At 31.0% G+C, this 13,100-nt stretch overlaps 1 protein-coding gene across 1 annotated transcript in view; it reads left to right on the forward strand.

Annotated features, from left to right (window-relative positions):
* Positions 1-12,804, forward strand: part of LOC127289982 (homeobox protein aristaless-like) — a 193,873-nt gene extending 181,069 nt beyond the window's left edge. The window contains exon 4 of the mRNA XM_051318317.1: positions 9,022-12,804. Coding sequence (XP_051174274.1) covers positions 9,022-9,648 — 627 coding nt within the window. The 3' untranslated portion in view covers positions 9,649-12,804. The remainder of the gene's footprint in view (positions 1-9,021) is intronic.
* The last annotated feature ends 296 nt before the right edge of the window (positions 12,805-13,100 follow it).

The following is a 13,100-nucleotide window of genomic DNA, read 5'->3' on the forward strand; positions in this document are numbered from 1 at the left end:
TTTGAGGTTAGAAAAAAACCCTGACGTGATGGAGCAAAACGGACTTCGGATTCGTGTTCAGCGCGTCAAAATACATAGGGTTAGGATATTCCGGTCAAAAGTACATGACACTTTTTTTTTTTGTGGGGCTGTGTTAGGGTACAAAGAATCTTGCTTTTCTCCGAAAAATACATAATTTTGAGTTAAATTATAAAAAAATGATGTTTAAAAAGTGGCATTTTTAAACGAAAATGAAAACAAACATGGCGGCTCATACACATACGTTGCTTGAGTGTGTCAGTGCTCCAGAAAAAAGCGCCAATTCGAGCGAGTGGACGCTGAATTAACTATGATATAATACATTATTTTTACTATTTATTGCTTTATTTTTATTATTTTTGGGTTAAGTTATGAGTAGAACAGCGAGATTCCTTGTACCAAACAAAATCATTTCTCCAAAATTTTAACACAAAATCATTTTTTATTTCAGAGTAAGTTTTTGAAGTTGCTGAAGTACGCAACGTTTATATAAACGATTTTTAAAGAAATAATTTTTTAAAATGAAAAATTCTATAAGTTTTTTGCCTAAAAAATATTTTTTTATAATTTGTTGATTAATGAAAACTACAAGAAATATTTTTTAGGCAAAAAATTATAGAATTTTTCATTTTAAAAAATTATTTCTTTAAAAATCGTTTATATAAACGTTGCGTACTTCAGCTTCGTTAATAATGTGTGTTTTTAGGGTTTCGTGGCCCAGGCCCGAAAGCCTTCACAGAAAAAAACTGAACTCAGAATGAGTTTAGCATTGATTCATTTTGAATTGCAATAAAAATGAGGCTAGGTTTTTTCTGTGTTATAGTTTCCCTTTGACGTACGTCTGTTCGTCCGTCGTATACACTCGTACGGTTGCCACGGTAACAGTTACCGTAGCAACCGTTTCTATGACAAGCGTTACCATAATAACTGTTACCATGACAACCGTTTACATGAATGAATGAATGAAATAAATATTTATCAAATAAGATTTTAACAATTACTTAACTAAATTAATGTTTCTTATAATAAATTGAATCAATAAAATAAAATTGTTGTGTCAAATAATTTTTAATTAGGTACATCAAATCATTCAATGAAATAAATAAATAATTTTAAAAAACTTTGAATTTTTTTAAAGAATTTTTTTTTTATTAAATTCAATTAATTATTTACTTAATGTAATAAAAAATTATTTGTTTTAAATAATTTTAATTCAAATAATAATTGAAGTTATTTGAATCAAATATATATTTTTTAGATGGTAAATTAAAAAATATTTGATTCAAGTAAATATTTTTCAATTAATTGAAGCAAATATTTTTTTTCAGACTAATTATTTGAAATTAGGTACAATGTATATTTAAGAGACATTCTTGGTCGACTTCTTTTTTTTAAATTTAGTTATCAGTTTAAAATTCTCACAAGAAATTGAGATTATTTCGTTTCGTTTATAATTCCAGGAGAAAGAGAGAGTTTTGTGGGATGAATTTGGGGGTGAGAAAAGAGGGTGAATTTTCGCGGAGCTGTCCCTCCTGAGAATGACTATTTCGCATTCTTGAAATCACTCGAAATCTTTTCGATGAGGACGCAAAAAAAATAAAAAAAAAAATAAAAATTCGGCCACGGTGGTCTGCGGGACTCGCGAATTCTCGTTTGTCGGTTCTTGAATCGACATCAAAACGAGTTCGGTTCGAGGGTTCCGGGAAGCACGACATATCGCGTGCACTTCGAGGCCGCTCTGTTCTAGGTGGAACGAACGACACGTATTCCACGAGGATTGGGACAACGAGGAATTTTTTTTACCTTTCACTCAAAATGGCAAAAGCCCTTCCACTTTTTTAGAAATGTGCGCAAATAACATATAAACAGCCCCACCACTATAATCTAAATCATTCTATATATATCATATGTATATGCTTGAAGTTCTGAACACATTCAGATGAACGAAAAATTTGTTTATTACATTTAATAAAAAAAAAAAAAAAAATTATTTTCTCAAATTTATATACTCAATTTGATATACATCAAAAATGAGACAGGCAGATGGCGTCACGTTCCATGTCATTTAACATGAACTCATTTTGAGATACAACAAATATGAGTCCAACTTTTTTCTGGGAATACAAAATTTTCCTTATCAAAAAGTATAATACAAAAAAATCCTCGACTTATTTTTGTTACAGTTTAAAATGAGCCAATGCTAAACGACACAGAACGTGGCGCACCTATACTTGACATATATTTGTTGAACTTCAAAATTGTGAAGCTCATTTTGAGCTCAGGTTTTTTCTGGGAAGATTCACTTGGAACCCTGTTTCTTCGGGGACTTATTGGGTTCGCTGATTACGAATCCGCTGTCAGTTTTTTAAAATTCAAAATGACGGATAAATTTTTTAAAAAATCTCATATCTAATTCACTTGAAATTCATTACTCGAAACTTTTTGGGGTAGCTGATTACAAATCTGGTGTTAGCAACCCCAAATTCCACCATGTAATGAATTTCAAGTGAATTAGTTGAATTTTTAAAAAATTTATCCGACATATTGGATCCGCCATTTTGAATTTTAATAAACAACACTAGATTCGTAATCAGCGACCCCAAAAATTCCCAAGTAACAGGTTTCAAATGAATTTGATAAATTTTTTAAAAATTTTGAGTAACGAGTTTTAAGTGAATCTTATACTTTTTAATTAGAACAATTTTGTATTTTGATAATGGACCAAAAAAAATGACCAATATTTTGAAAATTTCACCCGATTTTAAAAAACGGCTAACACCATTGAATTTTGCGTATCCAAATTAGGTTAATACACTATATGCCCAGATTGTTAATTTTTTGAACTAGCACAGTGTCAATTATTAAATATTTAATGTATTTTTTTATTTTTCATTGTTGCAGTAATTTCAAAAAAAAAAAAAAATAAAAAAATAATAGACCAAAAAAATTATTTCATTCATTTGAATGTTCAAAACTTCAATTATATATCAATTTGCCTTCTATTTTATGCTTAAAATGTTTGATATATGGCAAATTTATTAGAGAGGAAATTATGCAAGAGAAAATAGAGGTGAAATGAGATGAAAAAAAGACAAATAAGAAAAAAATTGTTTTATATAGAATAAAAGTTGAGTAAGTAATGAAATAATTCATGTAATTTATTATACTCTAATTAAAATTAAATTACTTTTTGGAAAAAAATGAGATGTAATTGCTAATTCTCACATTTTAATTGGTTGATGAATTTTTTCGGTTCTGAAACGATTTAAATGTGAAAAACTATACTATATGGGAGTCATGTTATATATGAGGAGTATATTCGCAAAAAGTGTTTCATATATATTTGGTATACGCGAGTCTTTTTCCTACTTTGTAAATTCCTTTTTTGGCCGATTAATCCAGCCCAGTAAGGACACGAACTCGACAAAAGGAGCGGGTGTTGGCGTGGTAAGAAGAAATTAAGGAAGGGAATATAACAGTTCTGTGTAGCAGAAAGGCACGAACCGTGAATGTCCTTGCCAGCAGGTGCACCATGGTTCCTACAATATTTGCGAGATCAAATAAGAGAGATAAGAAAAACTTTTTTCTTTTTTTCTTCTTTATCATATCAAAAACAATCCCATAGAAATCAAGAAAATGACTTACTTAATTTTACCGTTAAAAAAAAAAAATTGTTTTTTCAATCGATTATCAATATGATGACAATTTAAAAAAAAAATTTTTTTGATTATATTTCTAAGGAGTAAACTGAATAAAAATTATTTGAATTTTACTTATTTAAACTAAAGAAATTTTAATTACAATAGTAAATAATTAATTGAATCTAATAAATAATTTTTTTAAACAAAAATAAATCTCTTCAATATCAATTTTTGGTTTAAAATTTAAAACAAACAAAAATTTTGTTCAAATTAAAAAAAAAAAATGTTTAAATTGAACTGAAACAACTTTTGGGAGTTTCGAATGTTGAAGACCACCGCAAATTTAATTAAGAGAAACCTCTTGAGGCAGTGTGGTGCTTAACAAATTAAAAGATATATAATTTATGCTTTCATCTTTTTTGACGAGATGAAAAATAAATAAAGGTTTTATCACATTAGAGGTTGGCTGCCAACGAAATTTCTGTTTGGCAAACGAATTCTGAACAAATCGAAGGTTTAATGCGGGTGGAAGAGCGGCGCCCGTTTAATTAATGCGATACGATTAAATACAAAAATGACTATAGGTTCCGCTGAGAGTCGGTGCGTTTTGTTTTAAACTGACGATGTTTAGCACCCCGCTGGGGGCAATCCTGTTCACTGTGGGGGGTCCAAGAATCTCTTCTCTCTCCCTCTTTCTCTTTAACCAACTTGAAATGAACCCCATGAACTTTTGATGGGGCCTTATGTGTGCATGGGACTTAGGAGATTCTTACTCGTGTGTGATTCGAGCCAAACCCTCTATAACCGTATGCGGAAACATGTCCATTTTGCGATACAACATGGGTGTTTATGGCCCTTCGTGAAATTGAAAGTAGAAAATTATTAAAGGAGCAAGCCAAAGATTATATGAGGGAAAATAAAACGACGAATCAAATTTTACGACGTGTCCGCACAAATAAAAATACAGTAGAATTCGCTTATAACGAGTCCGGATATGACGAACAAATTTTTGATACTTGGTTGGTTTCAATGTTAATTAAACGTAAGAAGCATCGTTTATAGTGAGATGGATATAGCGAGCAATTCGGTTAAAAACGAGCAAAAATTGTAAACATTGTTGCCAAATAAAGTCGGTTATAACGAACATATCAAATTTATTTACTTTATTGGGCAGTCAAATGACATAGAGGATCATTTTTTTTGAACATTATGTAAAAGTAAAAAATATTGTCAACGATTATCATTTGAAAAACTATAATATTAATAAAAGACAATCTTCGATTCTTCATTATCTCAATAGGCAAACAAGTTCCTGAATTACTAAATTGTTATAATAATAACTATTTTGATAAATTAATTGATAATATGTATCTTAGTATCTTAACCAACTAATGACTAAATACATAAAACAATATTATGAAAATTTTAATTATATACTTATATGTATTACCACGTATTTTCTAATCTTAAATTCAACTTCGTTTATAACGAACTTCGGCTATAACGAACAAATTTCAACGGTCCCTTGAAGTTCGTTATAAGCGGAGTCCACTGTATATGAATGTTTTGCTTTTTAAGATTTTTTTTTTTAATAAAAACAGTTTAAAATTTTTCTTTGACAAAAAAAATAGTATATTATGTGGCAAGCACGTAAAGTAGTACTTTTTAGGTGAGGATGTAATTTTCAGTACGAGCTGTCGTTAGTGCGACGTAGGTGAGACGAAGGCGAGCTGTAGGTGAGATGAAGACGAGCCGAAGGCGAGTCGAGTCGAGCCGAAAGCGAGCCGAGTCGAACCGAAGTCGCACAGACAGCGAGTATTGAAATCATCCGAACCTAAAAATTACTACGTGCGAGCCACATACGCTATTTTTTTCGCCATTGTTATGAAAAAGTGAAACAATTTTAAAGAAAAAAAATAATAAAAATTGATAAATAAAATAAAAGCAAAAAAAAAAATTATGCAAAAATTAACAACTGCCTAAAAAAGACTTTATAGGGCAGTTTACTGCCTAAAAAAGACTTTATACGGCAGTTTGCTGCCTAAAAAAGTCTTTTTTAGGCAGTTGGCCCAAACTGCCTTAAAAAGTGCTACTTTATCTGCCCAAAACAGGCACAAAAAAGACACTTTTTCATGTCAATGGCGAAAAAAATAAATTAAAGGAAATTAAAACTAATTTTGTAATCAAAATTATTAAATCCAAATTTTAGCAAGATATTTCATAAATAGTTATTTCTGTATTTTTATTTATTTTTTTAATATTATAATTAAAGTTTCTGTTTGTAATTTAAAAAAGAAACCAATATGTATCCAAACTAATTTAAAAACCATTCATAAATGAATTTAGAAAAAAAAAGTTCTTGTCTCAATCAGAGTCGATAAGCTCTTTCAATTCATATCGAGCGATGAGTTCATTTATATTGTGACGAATAGAGAGGATATATGTTATACATTAAAAAAAAAAGAAAACACAAGAAAAGAATTGAGATCAGGAGCAAGACGAGCACTAACGAATTATAGCCAAACAATAAGGAGCTACTAGGCGGAACCTTTTTGGTGATCTCACCGTGTCCTCGGTTTTAGATCTGATGATAGAATGTTCATCGAATCGCAAAGTCATCCACCTTCTTTCTCTTCTCAATGATGTTATATACTCGCGGCGTTCCTTTGACTCACAAATTCATTTTATAAATTACAAGATGGTTGTGTTTTTTTCTTTATTTTATCAAATATCCAGAGTGAAATTAACACCATTTTTATAAATTTTATTTTTTTTTATAAATTGATATATACAAAATAGAATGAAAAATTGTTTTTTTCCCCAACTCATTTGTGCATATATTCAAGAAACAATCATCTTAAAATAATATAAGGCGTTTACTTCCTAGAATGTGTATTTATATTTTTCATGACTCGAGGATTAAAAAACTTTTTGAATTTTATATAAAAGTAATGACAGAAATTTGCACCTCTATGTTATCTTGAAGATGACATTTAAATTTTTCACCTGAGAAATGGAAATCATAAAAATCTTGAGCGAGGAATTTTAAATATAACAATCAGAGTGCTTGCTCAATAGCCCAAGTTTTCCAGAATCAAGAGGAAATTCTAAAGATGCTCTCGTAACGTACGCTTCATTGGTTTCCAAGAAGATATATATATAACAAATAATGGAAACAAGCAGGTGCTTTAAACGTCCGAGAATTTATATACATGATTGGATAAGTTGAATTGTTGTTGACGTACACTTGTTTTCATAGCGTCTCGTCACGAGATTCGTTTTAGCAACAAATCTTCGTGCCGGGTCCTTATTCTTCTTTGGACTTTTGATGTTATACGAAATATACGAAATGTTTGTATTTTTATTTGTATTTATATGTCGAAGCACGCTATCAAAATCGACCCAACAGTCTTTTCTAATCTCTTATTTGCTCTTTAAAAAACTCCCTGGCAAAAAAAAACAAAAAAAGCCAACAACTTCTTGAAGTGAGTATCGAGCAGATGACTTCAAAAACTGTCCGAGAAAAAGAGAAAGGAGAAAAGAACTTCCGTTGAACTGATTAGAGCTCGCTTCTTCTTCTTCTTCGGGGAATCTTCGCGAAGGAATGTGCGGGAATAGTGGACGCATCACGAACAGTTTGTTTGCGATTGCTCCCTCGATTATTTTCGTCTTCGTGCACAATGCCAAAGTGCACGTTTCGTAATAGCCAAGTGACCTCTCTCTCTCTTTCTCGAATCCATTCTTTACTCAATGACTATCTTGTATTTTTTAAGCCATTCAGCGTGCACTTGATACCTTTTCTCCTTCACTAAATGTGCAATGGGGAAATTCAAGATTCCCTCACTTCATACTCTACAATCTTCCCGGAAGATAATATTATACTCAAACAGAAACTTGTTACAGAACATTATCCAAAATTATACTTGAATTGTTCCATTGCACCACCATTTTCTTCTTCTAATCTTACGTAACTACAGCAAAATTTTATATATATTTCTCCTCCAGACACAATAGTTCGATATATATATATCATATAACACAGTTAACTATTAGCAGATATAATTATACGATTCGAAAATGAATAGACTTGATTTTGAAACTGTAATTTTGAGAAATATTCTTTCAAAAAAACCACAAATACGATACATTTAATATTTGAGGATGAGGTATTAAATAGACCCAGATATTTGCAATACTTATTATATTCTTCCTTTTTCTAAAAAAAATAATGCAGGGATTCAATCTTCCGATGTTTCTTCAATTTTCGGAAATGTTATGAGAGAGAAAAGTGGGCCATCGGAATCGCGTCGTAACGGTTTACGAGGAGAAATATTCTGTTATTTGCTAAAATACCGACAGAGGCTCTGTTCTTTATTTTCGGAAAAAATAAACAGCATCCCGCAGCGACTTTTGTGTTCATTCAAGATAATGATACGCTACGTGGCCTTCCTGAAAAAAAAATGGGGGAGAATACGTCACACTATATATATATATATATATATATATATAACTGGAATTCACAAACTCCCGTGGGTCTCCTTCATTCTCTTGAGAATGATTTCCAAGGATCATAACCTATCCTTTATTCTGACCCGGAATCCAACAATCAGTGCACTTTTCTTTGAAAACACTATTCATTCAATATGGTCCCAAGTGTATAGTCGCTATCATCACCAGTAAAATTTTCAATTAGCCTCACCAGTCTTTAATAACTATAGTCTCAGTAGGTATTCTCGCTTTTCACGATCAACGGAAGTTACCAATTATATATTAGCAAAATCATAGACATTTTCTTATTCATTAATTATTTCCATTTAGCTGTAAAACAAAGTTTCGTCTGAATAATCTTTCAAAAAATAGTAAATATGTTTGTTTACTATTTAGAGGATAGTTCTCTTTAGATTAATAGAGATGTCGCATCTAGCGATAAAGTTGGTAACTTCAAAATATTATCTAACTCTGCTAAAATTTCGTCTGCTGCACTGTTAAAAAAGGCCTGAAAATTTCATTCACTTATGCATTAATTTTAACTTAACTGTTTCACAAATAAATGAAATTTAAGGTATGAATAAAAATTTATCATGTACGCATGCGTTTCTCGCAAACTATTTTCATTGGCCTGTTGTTGAGAGACGACGCAAAAATGGCGATAATGTAGCAAAGTGACCTCCATGAAGTTGACGTCTACGCTCAGCGGCGACAATTATTTTTCACCCAAAAATATCAAAACATTTTTTAAAAAGATTTTTAGATTCATAAAATGCTTTGAGAAGTAAAAAATAATTTTAATAGCTGTAAGCAAATTAAAGATTATTAAGTACAATATAAAAATTGTTCATGAAAAAATCATTTATTTTTCCAGGTGTGGTTCCAAAATCGACGGGCAAAATGGAGGAAGCAAGAGAAGGTTGGACCTCAGGGTCATCCCTACAATCCCTATCTTGGAGCAGGTGGACCACCACCGTCGGCAGTTGTTGCGCCAACATTACCAAATCCATTTGCACATCTTGGCTCATTTGCTCTTCGAAAACCCTTTGACACATTTCGCTATCCACCACTAAGTCATGGACCAGTTTTACCCGGTGGTTATCCACCGCATCCTTATCATAGAGCAGCGCCACCACCCCTTCTACCACCTGGAATGCCACTTCCTTATACCTCAGCCGCTTCCTTCCAAAGTCTCCTGGCAAATATTTCTGCCGCACAACGACCAAAATTAGTACGCAGCTCGCCACCACCACCACCGCCACCAGCGCCGGCGATTAATTTGCCTCATCCGCCAGCACCAGCGGCACCACCTCCCCAACCGCCGCCACCACCACCACCACCCACGTCCAGTTCACCGCAAGGCTCACCAACTGGAAGTGTCTCGGGACCACTTCCCGACATTGATCGTAGGACCAATAGCATCGCATCATTGAGACTCAAAGCAAGGGAATATGAATTGCATCTTGAAATGTTGCGCAAAAATGGAGATCTCATCAGCTGAAATAGTATTCTTTAGCACTATATGAAGTGACCTTTCTTCGCGGGATCGAGGATTGTCTCATTCCTCTGCTCCCTATTTTTTTGCGTATCAAGAGGCATAAATGATGATTTGATGATAAAATTGTCACTGATCTGATGATCAAAATATTAATTGATCAAATAATGGCTAATCTATTAATCGATTGGTTATTAATCTATTGATAAAATCTTCTCATGTAGATCAAAAGTGATTTTACTATCAGATTATAATTCTGGGAAAGATCATCAACGTCTGAATAGTGGATGTTTTTTTAAGGATAAAATTTTTACCCATACAAGAATAATCCTATGAATCAGTTAAGATAGTGCAAAATTTTGGAATGATCATTTCTAAAAATGAAAATGTCTTTGGTTTTGTCCAATGTTCCAGGAAAGTTCTCAAAATACATTTTTGGAACGTTTTTAATCCAAATGTGTCCACTGGATAAATCCTATAAGTAATGGCTGATCCAATGTGGCGAAAGATTTTTCAAAAATTGATTATATTCAATGGTTGAATTCAATTTATATTAATAGATTGTTTTTTGGGGATCACTGATTACAATTTTTATATCAAATTCGTAAGCGCTTTAAAAAACTATCAGATAGAGAGTTTTATGCGAAATTTATTAATTTTTTTTCAGAAATATTACACCAATTGGTTCCGTTATTTTGAATTTTGAAAATCTGAACTCAAATTCGTAAACAGTGACCCCGAAAATTTTCGACTGACAACCCAGATAGCACGCAAGTTTGCTGCCAACTTGCATTGCAAGTTTTGCAAGTTTGTTTTTCAAGCTTGCAAGGTCCCACCCTTTGCACACTTGCACTGCAACCTTGTAGCTAGCTTGCAGCAAACTTGCAGAAAACTTACAGCAAGCTTGTAGTGCAAGTTTGCAAAGGGTGAGACATTGCAAGCTTGCAGCAAATTTGAAAAGCAAACTTGCAATGCAAGTCGACTGCAAGTTGGCAGCAGATTTGCGTGCTATCTGGGAAATGTTATTTGAATCTGAACGATCTTTAAAAAAAACTTTTCCGCCATATTGTTTCCACCATTTTGAATTTTGAAAAACCGACTGAAATTTTGTAATCAGCGACCTTGAAGCGAGCCTCGTAAATATTTGCACAAATCTAGGTTTTTTTTATTAAAATTTCTTGACATTTTGGACCCACTTTCTTGAGTTTTGTTCTCCCATTGTGGAGTTTAGGATATTTTTTTTAAACAACTGATTAATTTTACTTCTGTTAAATTGAAAATGTATTTCGTATGAATGTTAAGAACGTGATAGAAAAATCGAGTTTTCATAAATTTCTCACGTGAATTAATGGAACATTCGGTAATTATCAATGAAAAATTTTATCCCCTCGCTGTTTTAATAATCTATGTTTTTAGGTTTGTTAGTATTTTGCCTCTGATTTGGCTTTTTGATCTAAAAATTGAGCAAATTTTTGAGGTTATGTTAGACAATTTTAGCATTCTCTTGACCAATGTGCTTAACATTTGACTTTAAATTATGAGGATATGTTGGCTTCTTGATTCTTACTTATCACCTATAATTTTGAGGTTATGTTTTCAGATTTGTTAATATTTTGACAATGAACATTGTCAAGTCATAAATCAAACAAACATTAGGTCTGAGGATAATAAACATAACCTCAAAATTAAGTAAAAATACTATAACGAATTAAGAGGACGCTGGGTTTAAGATAAAAATCGGTAAACATAACCTTCAAATTAGATCAATTTCTGGGTCAATAGAGCGAACATAACGTTAAAATTTAAGGTAAGATTTTAAGTTCTTATATACAAGATGTTAAAATCAATAAACATAAATTTAAAATTAGAACAAAACTCAGAGCTAAAATACGAACATAACCTCAAAACTTCAACTTTTTTTGGTCTCTGTAGTTAAAACTACTCACTTCACTAATATGGATGTTCTTCAATTCTTCAACTTGTGCGAGACTCTTCATATATTGATTTCTCGAGTATATATAGTTGTTGTTTTTTAAAGAAGACTACAACGACGACGATGCAACTCTCATCCATGGATCCGCATTCCTGATTACATTCTCGATTTTCGAATGTTCCGTTATTCTAAGAACGTCTCTTCAAAGAAAATTTCTTCAAGTACATCTCTTCACATGTATATATCTAATGTTTAATGTTAATCTCTATCTGTTAATATCCTTTTGTCTCATAATTTTTCAATTCAGTAAAAATAAAGATTATCTTTGTTCGCACTGGTGCAAATTTTATAAATATCAAATATCTTTTTTAAAAAAAATAACAAAAATTCGCCTCTTATCAAAATTGTTTATTGTTCTGATAAAAATAATCAATTTTCAGTCTGAAGATTTTGAGCTTGAAGAAAATATAATATAAGAAGAGAATTTCGGAAAAAAGTGAAAAAAAATTTTCGGAAGTGAAGTGACAAAATATTATTAAATTTTAAAAAATTAAAATTTTTTTTTTTTTATTAATTTTGAAAGAGACAAGAAAAAATTAAAGAAATATAAGAATTTTCTTATAGATAAAAAAGGAGGAATGGTGCAATAGTCGTGTAGCACGGGATGTAATAAAGTATAGGCAATGCATTCCTCATCCTGCGGTTCTAGTGAGTAAAATTATCTAAAGAGTCTTTTGTTATAACATATATATATAATAATATGTTAATTGATATAAAGAAGATATCTCTTCTTTATGAGCAGAAATAGCCTCTGTGCCTTATCAGCGAAAATTAGACACAAAATCAAAGGGTTTCTATATATATATTGTGCCTAATGAAAAAAAACGACAATCGGTATCGTTACAAAACACCGATCATTTTTCACCGGCCTGTGATTCGCGTAGATGTTCAAAAATTATATCCGTCCTTTATATTAAAAAAAAAAAAAAAAAATGTCAATCATTTTAAAAATTTTCGTTTTTAGGGAAATTTCTCTGTTTGGAGATTAATCAGGATTATCATAAAAACTAGATGATTTAAATTTTAAACATAAAAATCTACTATTCATTTTAAACTATATTTTATTTCTTTTTATATTTTGACAATATATTATTTAATAATTATTGTAGTGAAAAAAATATTTGTTTGTCAATAATTTTCTTTTAACCTAAAAGAAATGTATGTTTAAAACAAACAAGTCTTTTATTTAACGAACAAATTTTTTTTCAAAATATATTTAAAAAAATATATATATATATATATATATATATAATTTAAAAAATTCTTTTCTTACTATACTAATGATTATTAAATTATTCTTTTTCCTTAGTTATTGAAAATATTGTTTTAAAATAAATTTTTTATTATCGTATTTTGTCACAAAAAAAACCGTTTCTCGATAATTAAAAAATCCTGATTTTATTTCTCCCGGCAAGGAAATAATAAACAAAAAAGTGTAAAATCTGCAAAATAGTATATAATGAAA

This window comes from Leptopilina boulardi, unplaced genomic scaffold (assembly GCF_019393585.1).
Source record: "Leptopilina boulardi isolate dan_hultmark-lab unplaced genomic scaffold, ZJU_Lbou_2.1 LbouV2_52, whole genome shotgun sequence".
NCBI lineage: Eukaryota > Metazoa > Arthropoda > Insecta > Hymenoptera > Figitidae > Leptopilina > Leptopilina boulardi.